The 24,951-nt window shown below is 57.6% G+C and overlaps 1 protein-coding gene across 1 annotated transcript; it reads left to right on the forward strand.

The window, feature by feature from the left end:
- The first annotated feature begins 1,866 nt into the window (after positions 1 to 1,866).
- GNAI2 (G protein subunit alpha i2) lies at positions 1,867 to 23,262 on the forward strand. Its single transcript, XM_040445446.1, has 9 exons — positions 1,867 to 2,081; positions 16,720 to 16,762; positions 17,044 to 17,185; positions 17,348 to 17,508; positions 20,565 to 20,693; positions 21,110 to 21,239; positions 21,320 to 21,473; positions 21,824 to 22,036; positions 22,666 to 23,262. The coding sequence occupies exons 1-8, from the start codon at positions 1,964 to 1,966 to the stop codon at positions 22,012 to 22,014; spliced, it is 1,068 nt and encodes a 355-aa protein (XP_040301380.1). The 5' UTR covers positions 1,867 to 1,963; the 3' UTR covers positions 22,015 to 22,036; positions 22,666 to 23,262.
- The last annotated feature ends 1,689 nt before the right edge of the window (positions 23,263 to 24,951 follow it).

Raw genomic sequence — 24,951 nt, forward strand, 5'->3', positions numbered from 1 at the left:
GGAGATGGAGAGGAGGAAGCTGGGAGGGGTGGAATAGGGTTGCTGGACACTTTAGGAAGAACGAATAATTAGAGGGAGTGACTATCAGGTGGAAGTGTGCAAGGACCACACAGCCTGGCCTGAGGCTGGAGGAGGACATGCCTCCCTGTGGCCCTGTCCTGCCCTGCCTCCATCGATTGGGGTCTGTGTCTGCCCACCTCTGGTGAGCCTGGCCTCCAAGGGGCTGACAGGTTCTCCCCGTTGCTCAGCAACTGCAAGAGCTGTTGGCTGTTGCTAGGAGCCAGCTGGGGAGGCCCAAGGAGGTAGGATCAGCTCTCAAATGTGGGGCGGGGCTGATGGGGGAAAGAGGCCTGCCTTGGAGCTGGGTTTGTAGCCTATGTGTGGACAGGCTGTGGTTTTGACTGTGTGCACCCATTTTATAGTGGGTTCTATGGATTTGAGGCATGTTGGAGGTTGGTCCTATGACTTAATGAATAGTGCATATCTCTGAGTGTCTGTGTTCCTGGATGGCCATTATATGTTTTCACCATGTTTGCTGCATGTTTGTGGCAGAGCCTGCCTGAGCTTTGGCTCTAGGCAGGAGAGGATCCTTGGAGAACCATTGGAAGACCTATAGTCCAATGATTGCTCCTCAACAAGGGAGCCATTCAGATAGGGATCCACAGACAGTCCACGGAGAGCAGACAGCTGAGGATTTGGAGCTGAAACAAGATGTGTGGCAGGGTGGTAAGGAAGGAGTCTATGCTGAACAGGGGGTCTGTGGGTGGCCAGCTCCCTTCCTGGCTTTGTGGACCTTGTCTTTGGGCGGGGCCTCCTCGACTCACAGCATTGGGGCCACACAAGAATCTTCGTGGGTAACCCTTGGCAGACTCTTTCACTGGAAGTCCATTGGAGGTCAGGGCTGTGGGCTCTTCTTGAACAGTATTAGAAAGACTGCAATGTTCTGCTAGAAACGATGCTGCCTCCACTCCACCTTTGCCCAGCCATAGGGTTGCAGCCACTGTCCAATAGGGACAGGTCATAGGGTCAGGGCCACTTATCTTTCCATAAGTCAGGTGGACCTCTCCTTCTTGCCCGCTGCCTCTCTCTCTCTCCCTCTCTCTCGGTCTGGTTGCCATGTCCCAGGCTGAAGTCCAGGATGCCTACATGCAGGAGAAGGCCTCCTAGATCAGAGAAGGATGGATAAAGCCTTGTGTGACAAGAGGAGGCACCCTGGCTGAGGGAGATAGCTTGGGCAAAGGTGTAGAGGTGGCAGTAGACATTTTTTAAACTGCAACTCGAGAGAGAAGGGGCCAAACTCGCCTTAAGACAGAGAAAGCCGAAGTTTAGAGAGGCTCCGGGGCTCCGTAGATCCTGAAACAAGTTTATTGGGTTCAATAACTTTAACAAGAGAGAAGACACGCCTCCTTCACCCAGCTAGCCCGTCTCGCTTAAGCTCCAGGGCTGATTTCTGCTCGCCTAAGAGGTGCACCGGATCCCCACCCTCGGGGTACAAGATCCGCCCGCCTCCGCCGTTGGGCAGCGGGGCTCCGGGAGTTCCGCATCCAATCGGAGCCCAGCCCCGCCTGCAGCTCGCCTGGAGCCCAATCCCTCTGGGCTTGGCTCTACTCTTGCAGCTATTCCTCGGTGTAGCTCCGCCTCCAGCTCGGGCCCGAGTCTGGGCTGAGCCTAACTTCTAATTTGCTCCGCCCTCAAGCCAATCACCGACCCCGGATCTCCTATGGCCCCGCCTCCGGGCCCTCCCTGGCCCAGTCCCGGGCCTGGCCTGCTCCGGCCCCACCCTCGGCCCGCCCCGCCGTCGGTGCGCGGCGGCCGGGAAGGCACCGCCCGCAGACGCTCGGAACTGCCGACCCGAGAGCTACCCGTAGAGGGTCGGCGGCGGGAGCGGAGTGGGTCGGACGGGGCCGAGCCGGGCCGGGGGCCGTGTGGGGGCCGGGCGGCGGCCGGGCCGGCGGACGGCGGGATGGGCTGCACCGTGAGTGCCGAGGACAAGGCGGCGGCCGAGCGCTCTAAGATGATCGACAAGAATCTGCGGGAAGACGGCGAGAAGGCGGCGCGGGAGGTGAAGTTGCTGCTTTTGGGTGAGGCCGCGCCCTGCGCTGGGACCCTCGATTCCCCGTCCGAATCCCCAGACAAAGACTTTGACCTCCAGACTAGGGCCTTGAACTCCCAGACTCAGACTGGACCCCCACACCTGGCCTTGAACTCCCAGACCCGGCCTGGCCAGGATACCCAAATGGTTCAAAACTTTAGGTTGGCCTAGACCTCTGATCCATAGCCCAGACTCTAGGTCAGACCCTTAACTCCTGGCAGACCCCAAGCCCCCAGACTCAGAACGCTGCCTGACCATCCACCCTTGCTGACCAACCTCACAGACCCTCAGAGTCCCTGCCTTGTCTTCCATCCTTCCCTAGACTTCACTCAAATCCCCGGAACCCCCTGCTTTGGCCCCCACCTTAGGCACCACCTGTTTCCCTCACCTGCTCCCCTGGGCATGAATTGGGCATGAACATCCCTGGGGCCCCTGCCAGGCCCCCACCCACTCCTTCCTTTCCCCTCTTGCCCTGTCCCTACTCTGAACCCTGTATCCACCTGTGCACCCTGACATCAAGGGACCTCTCAAGTGGAAACCATGATTGCTCATGAGCCCTCTCTCTAGCTGGAACCCCCAAACCTTTAGAGATCTTTGCGACCTGCATCTGGCTCACCAGGTCCCACTCTGCACACATTACTCCTCAAACCCCTCTGCTCCTCCTCCCTGAGTCCTCTCCCACACTTTGGTCTACCTCTGATTCCCCTACCCCTCCTGCACTAGGTGGACGGGGTCGAGCTGGGAGGAGGGGCCCAGACTAAGGGGCTGGACTGAGGTTCTACTGGTCTCACTGAGGGAGGGAGCCAGGCCTCAAGCTTCCCAGGGAGATTCCGCGGGCTGGCTGTTTCCCAGTTTCTAAGCCCTATCTGGGCCAGTGAGGGGGGCGTCTGGGGAGTAGGATGAAGTGTGAGTGTGGAGGAGTTTGGGTTGTGGCGCCTCCAAGGCCAGGAAAGATGGTGGCTGCTTGAGGGGTGGGGGGAAGTGGAAGTGGTGAGACAGCCGACATATTGCTGCCCTGCCGGGCGGGCCAAGGAGATGTGCTGACGGGTACTGGGCTTCCTGCACCCTTTCTGCGCCGAAAGGCCAAGGACTTGGCCTCTGGGAGTGGGTGGGCCTGTCACATCTTGAGGCCCTGTGAGGGGGAAGTGGTGGGCCAGCTGGATGAGGAGTTGGGGGCCAACTGGAATTGGGGGACATCTGAGGTGGACTTTTGCAAAGACTGTGCTCCTGATAGTTGTCCCCGTCCGGCCTTCCTCTGGGAGCAGGTGTGGTGCCCGGTGGCAGCCTGATTCTGGGGTTTCAGGGCTCGGGGGAGACAGGCCCTCGTAGCAGCATTGGAGGCTGGACAGTGTATGTGGGGGGGTGTGGCCCCTCAGCCTCACAGCCGCTGTGGGGTCCTCAGGCTGTGAAAAGCAGAGCTTTCCTGGCTGAGTGTCTGGCCGAGGGACGGACAGCGTGTCTTCCGTCCTGAGCCCATCTGTTGACTGTCCCTGGGGGCCTGGCCTCAGGGGCACAGCCCAGAGGTTTCAAAATGGCATCCGCTCCGCCGCCGCTGCGGGTAGGAAGAGAAGGGGCGGGAAGGGGCGGCGGCCCAGCCTCCTGGGCTGTTTTGCGTTGGGCGCTTGCCTCTTCCTGTCTTCGCATCGAGTGCGGCAGCACCAGTTGAGTGGGTGTCGCCGCGGTGGAGGGCACGTCGCTTCTGCCCGATGGGCCTGGGTAGGGTGTTTTTGGTACTCCTGTCTCCTGGTGCCCACCCAGGGGCCACTGGGCAGCCCCTTCCCAGGCGGATCAGCTGAGGAGATGTGCGACTGGGCCATAGGACCGGGGTACATGGGGCTCCTGGCCCTCTGTGTCCCAACCCCATTCCACTAGTCTTGTTCCGTAGAGCTTGGTTCAGATTTTGGGCCTAGCAGCCCCTCCTACACTGGGCTGGCAGCAACCAGGGGTGCAGGGTCTGGCTCAGCATTTTCTAGGCTGGGGAGTTCATCTCAGCATCTTGCTCCTCTGGCCTTTGCTTCCTCTGTTGAATGGGCTTCCTGGGTTTGGGCCAGAGGAGTGCTGGGCCCAGGATGGGGAGAATAGGGGCCTCATGGAGGTTCCTGTTGGGGGTGGGGGATGGTATCTAAGACCCTGCAGAGGGTGTACTGCAAGGGGCCGGGAGATCTAGATCTGCCTGAAACCGGGGACCCAATCTGCATTGGCTGCCTAGGTAGGGGAACTGGCCAGCCATCCCTTTCCCGTCCAGGTACAAGGAAGTGATGAGAGCCCAGGCGGAGCAGCTTCAGAGTGCTGGGCGCCTGTCCCACGTAGCGGGAAGAACTCTGTCCAGGCAACGGGACTCTTAGGTTGGGCAATTGCCAGCCTTCCCTTTCAGCCAGAACCACGCCTGCTGCCCCACCCGCATACTGGCTCCTTGCCCTCCTGGGTAGCCCTGCCGGTGGATGGGCACCAGGGGCAGAGGCAGATGTGGTACACACCGGTGAGAGCGATTTTCCTAGCAGCTTGTCATGAGGGGGCACTGGGGGCAGAACTCCTGATACCAGCCCTACTTCAGGGACACCTCTCTCTGCCCCCCAGTTCAACTTGACTGACCCACTATCCCAGGTGGAATTTGGGGCCTTGGGCTGGGCACTTAAGGGAAAGGAAGCCAGAGTGTGTGTTTGGGGGGGTGTCTCTGATTTCGGATGGGCTTGTGTGGGCAGCCTACAGAGAAAGGAGAGACTGTCCCCTCATGGGCTCCATGAAGGCTTCAGTGTATAAATACAGCCCTTCTCTCTTGCCCCTGGGACTGTGCATCTGCTCTCCTAGCTTGGCATGCATTTTCCTTCCTTCCATCTAACTCATTCCTGCTTGACTGTTCTTCAAGACTCTGCTCCGGGACCACCTCCCAGGACCCTTCCTTGACAGAGGCTGCTGAAGCCCCTCCTGTGGCTCCTGGTGCTACTGCTTCCTTCCCCCATCAGAGAGTGGGATTTGCCTGGGTGACAGCTGTCCTTCCTTGAGACTACAGGGGCAGAGCCGTGTCCTGTTCATTTCTGTGCCTTCTGTGCCAAGCATGGAGCCTGGCATCTATCGAGTGCTTCTTGTCTGTTTGTTGAATGAAGGAAGTACTACTAGTCTGAACTCAGTCTTGGGGGTAGATGGGTAGATGGAGGAGTAAGATGGCGGTCACTGAACCTGATATATTGTGGGCGGGTGGCAAGGGCTCAGTGTTGGGACCGATGACAGGGATGGGGTCTGGCAGACACCGAGAGAGAAGTTCTTCAGGCTGTTTCTTCCTGAACTCCCCACCTGCCTGACTGGCTCCTCAGACAGCCCTTAACCCACCCTGTGCAGAACTCTAGCTGATGAGTCTGTAGCCTGTCATAGGGCAGAGCATGCAGTGGGGATTCCACCCGTTCATATGAGAGTGGTTTTACATGCTTCCTTTCAGCTCGGGCTGTTTGGGGCCTGCTGCGGGCCTGCTGTCTCTGCTGTTCCAGTAGAGCCTATTTAGCTCTCAGAGCTGGGCTGCCCCACAACCCTGGGGCTCAGGCCAGAGCACTGCTGCAGGAGATCTTGGCCTGGCCAGTTCAGGGACTGCACATACCAAGTCTCGATTAGGTTTACCAAAAGAAAAGGAAAGGAGTGTTGTGGTGTCTGTCCCATCTGTGTTTCTAACAAATGGCCTGGCAAACAGGTGCCTATTAAGCATGTATGGAAAGAATGAGGCTATAGAACACATCCATGAACAGGGATAATTCCAGGGCTGTTGCCTGGGGCTTGGTCTAACTGGAGAAGGGGTAGCCTGGGATCCTGGTTGGGAAGAGTCTAGTGGTGCCTGTGAATGGAGGGTGGGAGGTTCCTCGGGTGGCTTTGCAAAATGAGCGGCATTTGCCGCAAAATGAGGGGCAGGTATTGGGGCAGAAAGATCCACTCAGCGAGGGCACTGAAGTAGGAAGGCCTGGCCTGGGGGAGGAGGGTTCACCTCTTTAGACTAGCTCTTGGGGTCACACAGACTTAGGTTCAATACCCAGCTCCACCTAGTGCACTTGTTGAGAAACCCAGTGACAGGTGAAATCCTGGTAGATGTCCTGTTCCCCATCCATAACTGGGAACAGGATGCCTCCCTGCAGCCACAGGTGTTGTGGGACCATGGGCCAAAGCCTGGGGGTGTGAGAACAAGTGAGAGAGCCTCTAATGACTCCTACAGAGTTGAGAGTTTCGTGGGGAGGATTCTTCCCAGCCTACAGGCTGACTGGCCCCCGTATGGAAGTCCTGGGGAACCCCCTCCCTTGGCCTCAGGCAGCTGTTCACAGCAAGTGGGGAGACCGAGGTGTGTAGACAGTTGGTGCCAGCTGGAGTGATAGACTGTCCTGGGGACCTTAAGCCCAACTTCTCAGGGCTGAGCTACCTTCTTGGCTGCCTAAGGTTGGGGAGGCGGCTGGGCTCTAGGCACCAGGTGGGCCGGTATCCAGGCGGGCCTCCAGCCTCCCTGTTCTTCCCACAGCTTTCGAGGTCCCGGCTGGAGCTCATTAGCACTTGAATGGGGGTGGGGTAGCTTGGGCCTCCAGTCTCTTCTTCCCACCCCTCCCCCAGGCTGGGCGAGGCTTTGTCTTCCAGAGCCCGGCCCTGGAGCTCCCACGCTGGGAAGCGAGCGAGGGTCTAAGCCATTTCTGACCCCCTGTGCTTGTGTCTTGCACAGTCCCACTGGGCTCATCTCCTGCCCGTGACCCTAATGTTGGTGCAGACAACCGGAGAAATCAGACTTCTAGGATAGGAGTGGAACTGGGTCCTTCAGGGCTACCCCAAGCCAGGAGACTGGGTGAATCTTTGCAAAAGGAATTGATGGCTTTGCAAAGGAATTGATGCTGGAACTCAGCTGCAGGCATCCCAGGAGGGTGGGGTGGAGAACCCCAGACAGGGCAGAGAGCAGGTGGCAAGGATAGAGGGAATGAGCTGCCACCATAGTTGGAGATGGAAGTTATGCCAGCTGGGGAGCACAGGCTTCTGTGCCAGGCCCTGAGGCAGCATCGAGCCACCCACTGTGCTGAGTTGGAGGCTAGGCTGCCAGATGGGGGTTGGCATGGTCAGGGACCCCTTCAGGCCTGGGCAGCCTGTCAGGGGTTAACCCTGGGCTGGCCTGAGCTGCAGGGTCACTGGGTAGCATTGTTGGTGTCCTAGGCCTGCAGACGTTGCCCAGCAAATGACAGCAGGTAGGGTTGGGGCCTGATTGGATCCTGGGGAGGTCCCCAGTAAGCCAGCAGCACTGCAGAGGCTGGCACTTGGGGTGGCTTGGGCCACAGGTTGGTGGGCACAGCAGTCTCTCTTGGTCTCTGTCTCTCAAAGCCACCCATTCTTTTGGCAGGAATAGGATGGAAGAAGCTTTGTCCACATTAGCTCTTAGCCACTGAGGGACCAGGGCCTTGCTCCATCACATCCTCAGCAGAGGATGAGACGTTCTGACCTGGAGGCTGAGTGCTGCCCCCCCCGCCCCAACACCCCTTTGTGCTTTGGGAGGCAGGACTGGACAGATGGGAGCAGGGCCATCTGTCCCATCTTCTCAGCATCTTGGGACAGGAGTCCTAATCTAGGAATTCATTGAGGAGGAAGGGGTCAACAGGTTCTGGCCAGGCCACAGCTCATGGGCTCTGCCTAAGAATGCATTTCAGGGTTACTTAGGAGGGCAGAGGACTAGGCCCTTTGATGGTGACCCTGGGACCTGCTACTCTCAGGCAGCTCCTCTTTCAGCCACAATTGCAAGGTGGGACCCCTCTGCCTAGCTCCATGCAGTCCCTCTAGCCTGGGGCTCTTGTTCTTACTAAAACCCCAACTCCATCCTCACCCTCACCACCGTGCTGCTTCCTGGAGCTGTGTCCATCTAGGTGGTTTGGGAGAAATAATCTCCCTGGAACAACCAAGCAGTTGCTGGGTCCGACGGGGTCTCAGTGTTGGCCTGGCCTTCTGTGTGTGTTTTCAAGGTTTGGTGAGTGCCTGGTCCATTTGAACCAAAGCCTGAGGGTGGGATCTTCTAAAGCTTATTGAGAAGGTGTCCTTGTGACTCAGAGGATCCTGGGGTGCAAGGCTGGTAAGCCTCAAAATATGCAGGGGGGTGTCATTGGCATCACCCACGGTGCCCTGGATGGGAGGAGGGGCAGTGAAGTCTGCATGGCAGGGCTGGGCCTCTCAGGGAAGTGGTGTCCACACCGGAGGAAAAGGAGGAAGCAGCTGGAGGAGGAGGAGCCCAAAAGAGGAAGAGGCCAGAGAGCTGCTCCTGCTCTGTGCTGGGGTGGGGGTGTGAACCCTCTCAACTTGGGGGGATCTGGAAGGTGAACCCCACCTGCACAGGCTCATCTGTATACCCCTAAGAGCCGCCACTGGTAGTCACTGAGTTGACGTCATTCCAGGCAGCTCTGTGCCTTGTCCCACCTCAGCAACCACTGGGCCCAGGATCCCAGAAAAGGTGGCGCCTTTGAGAAGGATTCCAGGCCCCTCCTTCGACCACAGGAAGTGGTGGCTGGGAGAGGGACATCAGAAGGGGGGGCGCCCCCCGGGCCCCGGGGCGGGTGGCTAGCAGGAAAGCAAACGGCTGCTCTTATATTCCCGAGCGGCCATTGCCCTGCAAAGCCGGAAGGCCGGCTACAGGCCAAGATGAATGCCCGGAAATGGAGCAGCAGCCTTGGGATTAGCTCACTCTGGGTTTCCCCTGCCTGGGAGTGGACAGAGGGGCCCTTGGTGCAGCCTAAGGATTCCCCTCTGTTCCTACTACCCATTGGGCCTGGAGGTACCATCACTGGGTCTCAGTTTCCCTTTGGTATTATCACCAGTTTCACTTTGGTGTCAGCAGTTATCACTCAGTTTCCCTTTGGTGTCAGCAGCTGTGACTAATATGTAGGGCTGGACTCTTCATGGCCTCATCGTATTTAACCCTATGAGGCCGAGACTGACATTATATCCATTTCACTGATGAGGAAACTGAGGCTCAGAAATATTATATGACTTACCCAGTAAGTAGAGACACCAAGGTGTGATCAGGTAGTGACCGAGCACTGTCCATAACTACCTTTGTCTGTCAGGAGTCTGTGCCCAACTGGCAAGAATTGGTCAGGATGAGAGGCAGATGCCGTGGGTCCACATGTTTTCTACTTATGCTTGGGGACCTGTCTCTGGGGGGCCTCAATTCCTCTTTTAGGAGATTGAAAGGGGGCTGTCTGCCCTGGAGGTTGGGGACCCAAGAGTCTGTTCATGAATCTTTTTCCTGTTCAAAGCCAGAAGTCTGCCATGTAGCCCCGGGCTGACTTCATCACAGTGCAGCCTCCCGTATTCCCTCCCAGCCCATGTTTCTCTCACAGAAAGACTCAGATCATAGTTAGGCCATTGAGTACTTCACTGGCCTCCTAATATTGTGCTTGTTCCTCTCATAACCCACAGGCTCAGGAGGATGGAGACTAGGCCTGAGGAAGGGTCAGAGGCTGCCCAGAGCCGAGTACGGGCCCCTGAGCCTGGGAGTTGTCCAGATGAGAAGGGAAGAGCTTTCCCACAGGGGGCTCCCACTAAGAGCAGAGGCTGTGGTGGGCTGCCTGTGGTGCTGTATGGCGGCTGAATGTGTCTGTGGTGTGGGCTGGCACCAGCATGATAGGTGAGGAGGCTGGTCCTCATGCTCCTTAGCCTCTGAATCTGAGTTTTGTGGCCTTGCCTTCCTCCATGGAGGTTCCTTGGGGTTCTGCTCTGTGTTATTGGGCCAGGCCCTAGGGGGCTGAGGATCCTGAGAGAGACTTAGGATAGCGATAGGAGCTGCTTCAAGGGCTCGCTTGGCCATGAGGCCATGCACAAAGCGGAGGACATGCATCATGATGGCCACTCAAGATCTTAGGTCCCAGAAAGCCCACTCCCCACACCTTCTTCACTGTGTGACCTCCGGCTGTCCTCTTCCCTCTCTGCCCAGTGCTGGGACCTGTAATGTCATGATTCTCAGCATGGTCCCATGGCTTGTGGGCTCAGAGACAAGCTATATGCTTGGGCTGGACCTTGGGACAGTTTGGGGTGAGTGTGAGGATTCAAGGGAGGCTGCTCAGGGCAGGCCTTGAGTTTGGCACACTCCCTTGAGGGGTACATTTCATAGATGGGAACACTGAGGCCTGGGGGTTGGGTATCTCACCCAGGGCCCATCACAGTGAATCAGAAGAGATGAGGGTTATTCAGACTCTTTGAAAACAGCAAAGAGATTCCTTAAATGAAGAAGCATCCCAGAAGGAGGAGTGTGTCAAATGGCCTGGGCCCTTCCAGCACCTCCTGGCTCCTGTATAGAGGGAGACCTGTAGCCTGAAGGCCAACAATGAACAGGTCTCAGGGCCTTCTCTCCTCCAACTGTCTTTCCTTACCCAGTGGCTCAGTTTCCCTCTGTCCAGTGAGAAAGAGCCCCATTCCAGGGGACACAGCCCTGTCCCAGAAAGTCCTTTCCATGTCTGGCAGGTGCCAAGGCCTCTCTCCCTTACACAGAAAGCTCTGACTTGGCAGTAGCAGGCCAGGCCCTGCTTGCTAGTGCTTCCTGGTGGGCATCATGAACCCCTGGAAGCCATTGATGGCCACCCAAGTGGCAGACTGGCGAGAGGGAAGTTCCAGGTTTGTTAGGACACTTGGGGGAGGCAAGACCACACTTGTGGGTGGGGGTGTTGCAGCCCGAATCCAAGACCCATGTCCCTGTCCCCCAGTGTTAGACCCTTACAGAGCCACCTAGGAGGGAGTCAGGCCTAAGAGAGCACCTGGAAGAAGGAAGAGACGGCCAGGGGCGGGGCTTGGAGGGCCTTTGTCTGGTGGGCCCCCTCCTCCTCTCTCCCATTCCCATTGTTACCCTGTGTGTGGGGTCTCCGCAGGCTGTGGGCCTCCCAGGCCCTGGAGAGGGCGTTGGGTGAGGGTCCAGGCACCTCCCCCAGCTGCCTAGCCTAGACTGCTTTTCAGAAGCAAATGCTCCCCAGTACTGCCCAGCCCCCACCTCCTCCACCATCTCTGGCTGCCGGGCTCCCCCTAGTGGTGGCGGGACCTGGGTCCCTGAGGCTGTAGGGGAGGGGCCAGAGCTAAGGGGCCTGGAACCACCGGCTGGGCCAGAGACGTGGCACCTTCCTGGGATGAAAGTGGGAGGTGGCGCCCAGGCTGCCTTTGGAGTAGGCTTTCCAAGGTTCACCCCCACCTTCCCCCCTGTGCCCCACTGGGGCAGGCTCGGGGTGGCAGTGGGGGCGGGCCTGGTACTGTGGGTTTGAGCTGGGCTGCAGCCCAAGTCTACCCTGTGGTCCCAGCCCTGCTGCTTATGAGAATCTCTGCCCTCCGGCCGCCACGTCAGCTGGCTGCTCTCCCTAGGCCCATGTGTTCCAGGGGAGCCCACCAGTGCAGGAGCCTCTGCCCAGCCTTCTGAGCGCATGGAGTCAGTGAGCAGTGTCTGCGGCAAGGCCCCGGGATGGGAAGAAGGCCCCAGCTATTAGCAGTACTGGCTTGTGGAAGGGAAGTGACAAACTCAGAGCCAGAAGCCCGAAAAGAACTGAGTGGCTCTGACTGCTGTCCCACAGTACACAGGTCCCAGCAGGAACCGCCAGTGCTGCGCCAGCCTGTTAGCCGCTGGTCATTGCCCTCCACTGCACCTTGTCTGAAGGCCTCAGAAACTCTCCTTCCGATGAGATGGCCACAGCAGGCCACTCTGCAGGTCGTGGTTGCAGTGAACTATGCAGTATGGTCATTGAAGGCTGCAGGAAATGAAAGGTTTGGGGACATCTGTGATCTTCCATAGAGTACAAACGTAGTGGTAACTTTTATCTGAGTGTTCACTGTGTGCTGGGCACTATGAGAAGAGCTTTGTGTTTAATCCTCCCCTCCCTCTTGGAGGAGATAATAGTGGTGTCCTGTTTCACAGATGAGGTACCAGAGCAAGGGCAGGAAGGGGGTGAGGCTCTTGAGAACATCAGGAAGGATCAGAATGGGCACCAGGGCTGCGGTAGGTCTGGACCTCTCTCTCAGAGAGGGTCTGACAGTGAGCGATGGGTCAGTTGGCCACTTGAGGCTTGGCGGCGTCTGCAGAAGGGAAACTGAGGCCAGAAAGGACAGCAGCATTCAGGGCCTCCAGCAAGACAAAGCCTTGTCTGAGACACAGAAGGTCAAAATAGACCTACAGCAGTGACCTGATGCTGGGGCTGGAAGTCAGCATCAGGCAACAGGACCAGCGACCCCATCTCTGCTGCTGCAGAGGCCCTGCTGGCCTTGTTCGGGCAGGTAGTGTTGTGCTGTCTCCCTTCCCCCATCTGTTCCCGCCTCTGTTGGGGCCCAGCGCTCCAGAGTGGAAGCAGATGTTCTAATGCAGAGCAGCCTCTGTCGCCAGCACATCATGGCAATCACTGCCTGCCTGCTGGGGGCCCAGCAGCTGTGCCCTGGGACAAAGGCTGCGGAGATTTCTTCTTGGTGGGAAGAGGTATAGCCCAATAGAAACACTGAAGTCATCCTAGGGAGCCTCTGTGGGCCCCTCTGATATCACCCAGCTGGAGAAGTAGTGCCTGGTGGAGTCCTCTGTGGGCAGGAGACTCCTGCCACCTTCAGTCTAGAACCAGCTAGTGAAGCCTCCTCTGAAGGGAGGGTGCAGGGCTGGGTGGAAGGAACTGGGCACCCAGGACCAGCAGGGTACAGGCAAACTTCAAGCCAAGTACTAGCTTATCTGATAGGGGAGCACTGTCAAGTCCTAATGGAAAAGGGCCTGGGGGAGGGGGTGAAGAGTGGGGCTAGGCCCCACAGCTCCTGGGGGTACCTGCCCCCCCCCTATTCCACCATCCCACCCACTCTGCCTCTGCCTCCTGGTCTGCTTGTTGTAGCTGCTCCTGGGCCATGCCTCTCCTTCTGTCCCTCTGTTCCCCCCTGCTTCCTGCCTAGCCACCAGGACCACACCCTTGTCCTGCCACTCACTCCTTCCTGCTTGAGTCACAGCTGCTGGGAGGACAAAGGGGCTGCCCTGAGTCCAGGGATGGGGGCTCCATGATTTTGGTTTGTCCACCTGTCAAATGGGGGCAGAGAATGTCCTCCTAACCCTCAGAATGTGACAGGAAGGGAGGCTGAGGCTGAAAGGGGACAGGGAAATGGACCCTCAGTTGGCTGGGACAGGGAGCAAGTGTCCTGGCTCCAACCTGGTCACCCAGGTACTGCCCATCTCTGTGTCTGCCAGGTCTGCCACTGCTAGGAAAATCAGATGCAAAGCTCATTTGTTCTGTCATCCCTGTCTCTGGGCAGGGTCACAGGGTGCCATACCACTTTACTAGGAGAGTGGTCAAAAGGCCAGACAGGGAAACTGGTACCTCAGGCAGACATGGTCCCAAAGTCACACAAGAGACAGAACCCTTACCAAAACCTCAGGTCTCATGTGCCCTGGACAGTTGCCCACTCTGAGTCTTGGTTTGCCTGACTGGGGCCTGCATGATTGATCTGACCCATCACTTCACATCCTTGGCTTCTGCTCCTCCACTGAACCCCCAATCCTGGCTGAGGCCTCTGGTTCCTGAGTCTCCCTCTGCCCCAGGATGTGCTACCAGCCTCCTGCTCTGTGGGAGCAAGTGCCTAGGTGGGCAGGACAGCCAGGAGGTCACCTGGACCTTGTGGTTAGCCAGCCCGGTGCTGCCCTCCCTGCTCCTGGATATTTGGGTTCTGGAGGATTGGCCTCCGTGATCAGGCATCACTCTCGGGCCTTCCTAGGCCCTCTCCCCATCTTTCCATCAGCAGGTATGGAGTGTCAGTGTGGGGGACCCTGGCTGTTCCTCTGCCATGCATAGCACAACGAGGAAGCAGGAGTACTGCCATCTGACCAAGCCCATGTCCAGGGGAATGCACTGGAACGGGTGCTTCTAGGGCCCAGGGTCTGAACCGATAGTAGAGGGGCTCACTGCTTCAGAGCCACCCCCCAGGGCCTGCACAGTTGTGTCTCCCCCCCCCCCCCGCCCCAATTACTCACTCGCCTATCCTGGGAAGCAGGCCTGGGATAGTCAGAAGCCCAGTAATACCCAGCAGCTGGTAGCATTTGAGAGGAGAGCCCAGACCCTTCTTCTCAGGGAGGCCACTGGGTTGTGCACATACCAGGCCTACCTCTGTGAGGGCCACAGCTGTGCTTCAGTTTCTCCTAGTAAAATGTGGATCTGGGGTGAGATGGGTGGGCAGGGTGGATGGAGGTGGGCAGGGGCCTTGGTGGGGATGGGGAGGGCACTGTAGAGACTCAGACTATTATCTGCCTAGGAAGGCAGGGAGTGAACCCAGTGACACGTGCAGCCTGGACCTGAAGACAGTGTGGCCCAGCTGCACTGGGCAGCTCTAGGAGGCACTACATGGCTGGCAAGGTGGGCCACCCATAGAGGGGATTAGGACCATGAGACAGTAACCTCTGTCTCAGTTTTCTCCGTTTGTTAGGTGGGATTGCTGTGAGATTAAATTCCTTAGTTGCCATGACAGGCAGAGAAGAGCATCTGACACATAGAGGTTGCTGTTCATGGCTTTGCTATGATCATTATTGTCGATACTCTTGCTGCTCATGTGAGTCTGTGTGTTTTCCCCTTTACCCTCTGAGGTTGTCTTGACCTGCCCTGAGGGATATTGGAACCAGAGTCCCCAAGTGTGACCTCCCCACAGACCCCACCATCTACTCTCCTGAGCTGCTCAGAGGGGTAGACCTGCCACATTGATCAAAAGGGTTGGGACACATGTCAATGGGCCATGGCACATGTATGCCCCGCAAAGAAAACTGCATGGGCAAATGCCTGGCTTTGGCAAGAGGCAGGGCCTGGCAGGTGCAGGTATGGCTGGCAGTGATGGCAGTGAAGGAGCAGAGGGAACAGTCTGTGCGAGAGCTGGGAGGGGAAGCGGGGCCCAACTGAGGCGTCTTCTACTTGGAGTTTGGGACAGTGAAAGGAGGGGCGCCTGGGTGGCTCAGTCAGTCAAGTGTCTGAGTCTTAATTTGGTTCAGGTCATGATCTCACCGTTCCTGAGCTTGAGCCCCACATGGGGCTCTGCATTGATAGTTCGGAGCCTGCTTGGGATTCTCTCTCTCCCTCTCTCTCTGCCCCTCCCCCATGCTCTCTTTCTCTCTCTCAAAATAAATAAACGTTAAAAAACAACTTTATTTGAAAAAAAAAAAAGGGACGGTGAAAGGAGGAGATGAGGTCCTGCCCCCACTCCCACCATCCCCCAGCCAGGAGGTAGTGTAGCCCTCCTGGTCTTCACACTTCCCTGCAGACTCCCTGGGGAATGTGGGTTTCTGCGCTGCACCCCTCAAGATCTGGCTCTGGGTTTGTGTGTCTAGGATAGGACCTGGGAATCTGGGTTTTTTTTTTTTTTTTTCCCCTCCCTCCTTTTTAAAAACACCTTCTGGGGCCTCTTGCAGCATCTGAGCCACATCTGAGAAAGGCTGGGCAGGCCAGGCAATCTTGGTCCTGTGTGTCTCCCTGCCTATCTGAATCCTGGCTGCACAATCTTTTTTTTTTTTTTTTTAACTTTTTTAATGTTTATTCATTTTTGAAAGACAGAAAGAGACAGAGCACAAGCAGGGGTGGGGCGGAGAGGGGTGGGGGGATACAGAATCCGAAGTAGGCCCCAGGCTTTGAGCTGTCAGCACAGAGCCCGATGTGGGGCTCGAACTCACGAATCGTGAGATCATGACCTGAGCCAAAGTCAGATGCTCAACCGACTGAGCCACCCAGGTGCCCCTCCCCTTTTTTTTTTTTTAATGTTTGTTAATTTTTGAGAGAGAACAAATGGGGGAGGGTCAGAGAGAGAGGGAGACAGAGGATCCGAAGTGGGCTCTGCACTGACAGCAGAGAGCCCGATGTAGGGTCTGAACCCCAAACCATGAGATCATGACCTGAGATGAAGACACTTAACCAACTGAACCACCCAGGGGCCCCCTGGCTGCAAAATCTTGGGCCAAGACTACCTTTGTGAGCCTCGGTGTCCTTGTCTGTAAAATGGAAGCAGAAGTAGTATGTTTGTAGGGCTGCTGTGACAGCCATGGGAAAGAGTACCAGCAAATCCCTCAGTATTGGCCAAGGAGAATATAGAATGGGCCTCTGCCAGGCTTGGAAGCATGTTGAGTCAGTCCAAGGGTATGTGTGTATGAGTGTGTGTGTGTCAGTCATGCTGCGTGTCTCCCAAGTCCTGGTCTCCATCTGCTCAGGGTAGACTTGGGCCATGCCTAGGAGGCAGGACTATGACACTGTCCTAGCCCAGGCCCCTTGGTGGCTCAGAGTGTGGGGAGAAGAGGGAATGCTCCCCTGCTAGAGTGTGCAGGGCTCCTTCCTGCCAGCTGTGCCCTGGCACCATGTTGGCGAGCCTGCTTGCATGAGAATGACAAGGAGACTTCTGAGGGCTTGTCTCCAACCAAAGCCCCTGAGCTCATTCTGCTGTTGAGGGGGGTAATGTGGTGGGCAGTGAAGCTTGGGGGAAGCAAAGGCCTGGGGTCTTGACCACTGTGGCCCTGCCAGCTGCACCCTTGTAGTTTTGCTGCCTCCCAGGCCCAACTGCCTCCATCTCCCTGTGCAGTTGATGGGGGAGGGTGGGTTCTGCCTCTGGGGCTGCCAGTGGCTGGGCCACATGTAGCCCCACCGGGGCTGCTCCCTGACAGCCTGTGCCCTCTGTTCTAGGTGCTGGGGAGTCAGGGAAGAGCACCATTGTCAAGCAGATGAAGTAAGTGCTATGTGCAAGAGACAGCCACCAAACCCTGATTTTCCCTCTTCTTTCTCTGGGTCTGTGTTGCACACCCCCCCGCCCCCCAACCAAGTAGTGGCCCAGCCAGTCTTAGCCAAGCCCAGGACCTTGTTGGAGGCAATCACCCATCCTCAGGTCCCAGAGGGTCGGGGGAAGTTTCCTTCTCTCTGTAATAGGTCCCTGCAGGCTTCAGCAGCCCCAGGAGGCCATGTATGGTCCTCGTGCCCTAGGGGCCCTAACTCCTGACCCCTGGCTGCCAGGATCATCCATGAGGATGGCTATTCCGAGGAGGAGTGCCGGCAGTACCGGGCGGTCGTCTACAGCAACACCATCCAGTCCATCATGGCCATTGTCAAAGCCATGGGCAATCTGCAGATTGACTTTGCCGACCCCTCCCGAGCGGTATGTCCTCTCCTCAACCCCTGCCTGCTTCCAAGGCTTCAGGGCAAGCCTTGTCCTGGGGAACCTAGAAATACCCAAGCCTGGGCCCCATTCTGGAGGCCCCTGTCAGGTGGGGTGGGGGTGAACTCCTGTGACTGGCTGACACCTCAACACTGCGCCCAGGATGATGCCAGGCAGCTGTTTGCACTCTCCTGTACTGCTGAGGAGCAAGGCGTGCTCCCTGAGGATCTGTCTGGTGTCATCCGGAGGCTCTGGGCTGACCACGGTGTGCAGGCTTGCTTTGGCCGCTCTCGGGAGTACCAGCTCAACGACTCCGCTGCCTAGTGAGTACCCCAAGGAGCCGGGTGGGGTGAGGGGGGCTCTGGACCACAGCCTAGAATGGAGGGCCTGAGCATTCTCAGAAAGACACTGCCAGTCTCTGCTTATGAAGCTGGTGACTGTCAACCAAGGCCTTGGTGATTTTTGCTTTGAGGTGGGGGGCATGGTATTGAAAGTCAGGAGGAAGGACAGGCAGGGCTGCTGTCCCTCCAGGGCCAACTGGAGTCTGATCTGTCCTTAGACACAATCATTGTATTTTTTTTTTTTAATTTTTTTTTTTCAACGTTTATTTATTTTTGGGACAGAGAGAGACAGAGCATGAACAGGGGAGGGGCAGAGAGAGAGAGAGGGAGACACAGAATCGGAAACAGGCTCCAGGCTCTGAGCCATCAGCCCAGAGCCCGACGCGGGGCTCGAACTCACGGACCGCGAGATCGTGACCTGGCTGAAGTCGGACACTTAACCGACTGCGCCACCCAGGCGCCCCAACACAATCATTGTATTTTTAAATTTTTTTTTTAATTTGTTTATTTATTTGGAGGGAACATGCACGAGCAGGGGAGGGGCAGAGGGAGAGGGAGAGAGAGTGAATCCCCAGCAGGCTCCGTACTGTCAGTGTGGAGTCCAATGCAGGACTTGAACTCATGAACCGTGAGGTCATGACCTGAGCCGAAATCAAGAGTCTGATACTTAACTGACTGAGCCACCCAGGTGCCCCTAGACGCAATCATTCTAAAGAACATTTGCTGCCTCCTGTGCCAGGCCCTGTGCAAAGCTTGAGGGACCCAGCGATGATGGAGTAGACACATCCCCAAGTAGCGACAACCTACAGTGTCAGTGTTATGGTGGGAGTGGGGGTAGGTCTAGAGCAGGGACTGCCTCAGCTGAGTTCTGAACAAGAAATAGGTAGAGGAGGAACAGGAAAATCTCCTAGGCAGGGGCACATGTGCACAGGCCTGGAAGTGAGTAGTGCTGGCTGTGCCGGAGGTCCCAGAAGATGTTCAGACTGGTTGGAGAGGAAGATACAAGAGGAAGAGACCAGGAGGTGACAGATATGTGTTTAAGTTAGAGCCTAAGACTTGGCTGGGGAATCACAGGGGGTTCTGGGAGTTCCAGAGGCCCAGCCTATGGGGTCATTCTCTGAACTCCTTCCCTGAACTACCTACCGTATGCCAGGCCTGATGCAGAGGGCTGAGCACCCATGGAGAACAGGACAGGTTGGTGGCCAGTGCTGATGGCTGCAGGAGACGTGCCCAGGCTTTTTGGACTGCGCCAAATAGGCAGATAGGCGGCTGCCCCTGTGCTCATACCTCACCTCTCCCACCTCTGCTTAAGCCAGCCCCTGTTCGCAGCACCTTTCTCCCCCACTGTGCTGCCCTTCCAAGTCCTGAGCCCGCCCAGAGAGGGGCTGGACCAGGGTGAAGGTGGATAGGAGGCTGGCCCTGCCTGGTCCTGCACCCTGAGCCCTGCCCCAGTCACATGAAGCGCCTCCCTCTCCTTGCAGTGTCCTGAATGCCCTTGTGAGTGCCCCCCAGGGGAGTTGCAGAATAGCAGCCAAACATAGTGGGGGCCAGAGCTCCTGGGTGGCTCAGTTGGCTAAATGTCCGACTCTTGGTTTCAGCTCAGGTCATGATCTCACAGTTCATGAGTTCGAGCCCCGCATCGGGCTCCGTGCTGACAGACAGAGCCTGCCTGAGATTCTCTCCCTCCCTCTCTGTCTCTCCCTCTTCTACTCTGTCTCTCAAGATAAATAAACTTTAAAAAAAATTAAAAAAACAAACAAACAAACATAGTGGGGGTCTCCAGACCTCAGCGATGCCCGTCTCAGAGGTCACAGAGGCTCAGCACCAGCAGATCTTATGGGTCCTAGAGGCAGGCAGGGGTGGGTCCTATCAACCATTACCACCTCAGTGTCCAGGATACTCAAGGAGGGTAGGTATGGGTCCCTTCCAGGCTACTCCCCATTCCTTCATTCCCTAGACATTAAGCACCCGCTGTGTGCCCAGCACTGTTCTGGGGGTGGGGATCCAGCAGTGACACAGGTCTTGTTCTCCCAGGCAGATTTATGCTGTGACCAGATCACCTAGGGGTGGGGAGTGGATTAGAACACTACAGGGAACAGGAGTGCCCCAACCCCTCTTCACAGCAATCCTTCAAGGCTGCTGTGGGTCAGTGGGACCCTGGGGTGAACCCTGTTGTGGAGAAGGGGGAGGCTGGCGTGGAAGCCACCAGGAGGCCTCTGGGCAAGAGGTTCTCAGTAGGTGGCGGGGTGCCGTAAGCAGGTCACAGCCCATGCGTCATGGGCCCTCATGGTCCTTCCTGTTTTTCTGTTCTGTCCCTGCGTCTCTGAGGTCATTTCCTGCTGGCCCCAACAGCCCTGTGCCAGGAGTGAAGTGAGACATCGGCACTGGGCAGCGGCTCAGAGGCCTGGGCCCAGTCCCCAGGGCACCTCAAGGATATTGAGGCAGACAGAGCTGGTCCCAGGGCCTGACAGGAGCAGTGTTGATATTAATCAAGGGAGCTGGTAATGAGGAGCCCCTGGGACTCCTGCCAAACAGGTGCCCATGCTCTCCCCTGAGGGGTCCAAATTTTATTGGACGCTGGGCAAAGAGCCCATTGAGCCTGACAGGCCCCAACCTGTCCAACCCCGCATTGAGGGACATGCCAGGCTGCTCTGTAGTGGGTGCCATAATTGTGCCAATTAGCATCCTGAATCCCTCACTGAAAGACTAATTTGTCCCTTCCCACCCTCCTCAGTTTGCAGCTCTACCAGGCCTGGATCCTGTTTGAGGCAGGCCTGGCTAGGACCTGGGTGCTGGGGCTTGGCTGGCCGGTCACAGCCGCACCTCCTCCGGGCCCGTTCCACAGGCCGGAGGCGGCAAGGGCTTCTGGTCCAGTTTTTCTCATCTGAGCAATGAATGTCATAAAGGCAAGGGTTGAAGAGGCAAGGGCTTTGAGAAATGAGGGGATGGGAGGAATAGGGGCCTGGGTCAGCTGGCCCGGGGTCCAGGTTAGGAGGCCTCCTGCTGGCCCCCACTGACCTGCCTGCCCCCACATCTAGCTACCTGAATGACCTGGAGCGCATTGCGCAGAGCGACTACATCCCCACACAGCAGGACGTGCTACGGACCCGTGTGAAAACCACGGGCATCGTGGAGACACACTTCACCTTCAAGGACCTACACTTCAAGTGAGCCAGCATGTGGGCAGGGTGGAAGGGCAGGACTTGCTAGCCTTTGGGGCGACAGACGGAGGGACCCTTACTCCAAGGCCTGCTAATGGCTGTATTGGGAGGGAGGGGCTGGTCCAGGATTCCCCAGGATTCCCTGCTCTGAGGTTTCTCAAGGCTGTATGGTTGCCAGTGGCTCACATCCTCTGCTGCCCCTGCCCCATGTGGCTGCAGCCTGCCCTGCTGACCAGCCCTGACCCCACTATGCAGACATGCTCTGACCCAGAACCTTGAGTAAGGTGGACAAGTGTGAATGATTCCATGAAGACAGCTGCCCCACTCTGAGCAGGCCTCTGTCCTCAGTCAGCCAACTTGTGAAATGGGGACCGTCTCTCGGAACTGCCTTTTCTGGAGCTAAGGCGACCCTGTGTCCGCAGGATGTTTGATGTGGGCGGTCAGCGGTCTGAGCGGAAGAAGTGGATCCACTGCTTTGAGGGTGTCACAGCCATCATCTTCTGCGTAGCCTTGAGCGCCTATGACCTGGTGCTAGCTGAGGACGAGGAGATGGTGAGAGGCCGAGAGGCCGCTGAGGGGGGCGTGGGGGTGGGGAGCAGTGGCGGGTGCTGACCGCGCTGTCCTGCCCCCAGAACCGCATGCACGAGAGCATGAAGCTGTTTGACAGTATCTGCAACAACAAGTGGTTCACAGACACGTCCATCATCCTCTTCCTCAACAAGAAGGACCTGTTTGAGGAGAAGATCACACACAGCCCCCTGACCATCTGCTTCCCTGAGTACACAGGTGTGGGGACTGGGCCTCTGGGGAGGAGCTGGTGGTGACCAGGTGGTGCACAGGCGCCCCCCGCTGGACAGAAGGGTAACTGCGGGACACTCAGGCAGGAGCTGGTGCCTCACTTAGGCCTATGTACTTGTGCCTGCACACAGGGCCTGTACCCCTTACATGTGCACAATCAGGAGCCCCACTTTACACACTCAGACATGCATGTACATTCACATACACTGTCACCCTTTGCACATGTGTGCACATGTTATATGCTTGTCTGTTCACACGCACAGGACCTTGTCGTTCATGTGGGACAGGCCTGCCTGCCGTACAGGTGGCACAAGTCCTCACCATTTTGTCTCCCACAGGGGCCAACAAGTATGACGAGGCAGCCAGCTACATCCAGAGTAAGTTTGAGGACCTGAACAAGCGCAAGGACACCAAGGAGATCTATACGCACTTCACTTGTGCCACCGACACCAAGAACGTGCAGTTTGTGTTCGATGCCGTCACCGACGTCATCATCAAGAACAACCTGAAGGACTGCGGCCTCTTCTAAGGGGGCGGGGCCTGGCAGGATGGTGAGCTGGGACGGTGGTGGGGTGGGTAGGCTGGCAGGGAGCTGGGGTGGAACAAAGTGGAGCCATTGAGCCCAGATAAGGGACAGGGTTGGGCCTCGGGAGGGCTTGGGTTGGGTGGGGGGTTGCCTGGGAGCACAGGGTGGCAAGTCAGGTGGGCTACTGAGGTCAGGGCACACAGGTAGGCTGGCTAGTGATCCAGACAGCAGAAACATCTGGCCATGTGCCGGGAGAAAATTAGAGGGCTGTTCTGACCTCCCTTGGAGAAAACTTAGTCATCCACCAAGCCACTGGCCTGGCCCGAAGGAGGCTAGATGACAGAGGGTGCAGCCATCTGCCACTCAGCGTGACCAGCTCTGCACTCGGCTCTGCGGTCTTTCCTTCAGACCTAGCTGAGGGTCCTGGGCTGACGCCGGCCCCACTAGCCCTGGGGCAAATGGGGAGGACTCTGCCAGTGCTACAGACCCCCCTCCCTCATATAACCCAGCAACAGACACTGGCTCCTGGGCAGCCACTGTGTCCCTGGTAACAGGTGGATGAGAAGAAAGAGAGGGTCATTGTCTAGGGAGGTGGGAGGAGAGGCACACTCTGGCTTCCTCCTGACCCATGCCCTGACTGTCCCCCACTTCCAGGGCCACTGCCGACTCTGCTCCCTCCAGCTCCTGAGGAAGATGGGGGCAAGAGGACCACGCTCCCTGCCTGCCCGCTCCTCTCCTCTCCCCGGCTGCTTTTTCCCTCTTTCCTCTCTCTGTTCTTGGCTCCCCTGTTCCCTCCCTCAGCTCCAGAGACTCGGGTTGAGGAACTGCCACAGGCCCTCCTATTTGAAGCCGGCCCTTGTCCTAGGTGCCGGGAATGGCCGCGGTACCCCCTTCCTGGGCATCTCTTCTGGTGTTAACCATTGTCTTGTTCTGTGATGGGGGAGGGGAGCACATGCTGAATCTCCCAAGGCCTGTGTCTGGAGGGGCACTCACTTCTCCAGCCTGAGACCCCTGGCTTCGCTCAACACCAGCCCCTGACCCAGCCCAAGTCCAAATGTTTACAGGGAGCCTCCTGCCCATCCCACCCCTCTAGCCGCTCGGAGGCCCCAAAGGAAAAAGCACAAGAAGCGTGAGACGCCACCATTCCTGGAGACTACAGTCCACCTGCTCATTCTCGTAGCTTTTTAAAAAAAAAAAATGAAAGTAAAGGGAAAAAAAAAAAAGACAAAACTGCAAACCTAGAAAACTTTTTAGAGAAAAACTATTTAAAACTGTCAGATCCTGACCAGCGCCCACCCAGCCCCCTTCCAGTGATTCCGTGCCTTGAGTGTGTCTGCGTGTTTACACCCATCCCTCTGCTGGCTGCCCCTCCCCTACCCCGTGCGGGCGGCACATCTGCCCTGCCCTCCACAGAACTGGGTTCCAAGGGCTGTTCCAGACAACTGCCAACATCACTGAGGGCCCCGTCCCAGTGGCCCTGGGCCCTGGCTCCATTAACCTAAATGTAGCTCCTTAGCGCTAACCTAGGAACCGCTGCTGCCTGCTGAGGGCCATGCCCCTCGTGCCCTTGCCCTAGGCCCGGGTCCTTCAGCGTTGAACACTTCCTTGCTTTTTTCACATGTTTTATGGAATTGTTCACCTGGTTTGAAATAATAAAATGTAGAAAGAAAAATTACCAAGTACTGCTCAGTACTCTTCTATCCCAGGGCCAGAGACCCAGACTAAGCTGTGCCAAGGTGATAGTGACCTGAACCTGAAACCTCATTTGTGGCAGGGCCCCAGGTGCTCTGCCCTCCAGGTCATCCTCAGGCCCAGTACACAGCACCTCAGTGTTCCCACTCTGTAGTCATTTCACTTACTGGCACCAGTACTCGCTCCCCTCTCCTCCCAGGCGCACCGTGGCCTTGGGTTTGCGGCAGTCTTCAAGCTTTCCCTGTGCAGCAGGGCGGATTTCTTCCGGAGCTGCACCTCTAAGGGATTCTTCTATATTGGGAGCAATAGAAGGGTCCAGTGAGTAGTGCAGAAGGAAGATGTGACTTCTGACCTCCCAGGCCCAAGGCTCCGAGACCATGAGTTGCAGAGCCCCTTGCACATCCTTCCTTCTCCCAACCTGAGGTGTTTGCCCAGACCCTTGCTCAGGGCTGGGCTTCTTGGGGTTGACTAAACAGAAAGTCGGGGACAGTAGGGGCCTGAGGCATGTTCAGAAAGGTCTCTGTCCCGTAGGTCCCCCTCCAAACCTGGGGGTGGGGCGGGGAGGGACAGGCAGGTAGCCATGGGCTAGGGCCATAAACATGCGGAAGCTTCTGTGAGGCTATGGGAAGTGCACGCACGTCGCTCGAGAAGACAAGGCAGATGACAAGGCGGCGGGGGTAGGAGGGTGCCCGTTGGGTGAGCTCTGAGCGCCAGGCAAGGCGCCTGGACTTTGTTCCGCGCGCGGGGGCGCTGGACAGCAGGCAGCTGAGCCTAAGGGAAGGGCTCGATGGGGCGGGGCTCGGAGGCGAGCTCCTCCGCAGCCGCCAGGGGGCGCCGTAGTCCGTGCCGGGGCCCGCCGGGCATGTCACGGAGGCTGACGTCAGCGGGTGCTGCGGAGGCCGCGGGGCACAAAGGCAGCTTTGTCGGGCCGCGGCGGCTCCGCGCCTGCGGCGGGACAAAGCGGCCTGGGCCGGGGTCGGCGCCGCGGAGGCGGGAGAGGCAGGGGGTGGGAGGGTGGGGCCGGGGACCCAGGACCCCGCCTCCGCACACCTGCCAGTCCCCGCACGGCCTCAGGGCCCAGAGTGCTGGCAAGAGATGAGAGACTGCGGCCGGCGGATCGGAAGGAGATCAACGCCCCCCAGCCTCCGTTCCCGCCCCAGTTCCCTGGGCCTTTTCCTGCTACCGCTGCCTCCGAGGCTTAGGGCTGAGGGCCGGCTGACAAGAACAGGATCCCGCACCCAACCCAGG

This window comes from Herpailurus yagouaroundi, unplaced genomic scaffold (genome assembly GCF_014898765.1).
Source record: "Herpailurus yagouaroundi ecotype Mexico unplaced genomic scaffold, PumYag 193, whole genome shotgun sequence".
In the NCBI taxonomy this organism is placed as follows: Eukaryota; Metazoa; Chordata; class Mammalia; order Carnivora; family Felidae; genus Herpailurus; species Herpailurus yagouaroundi.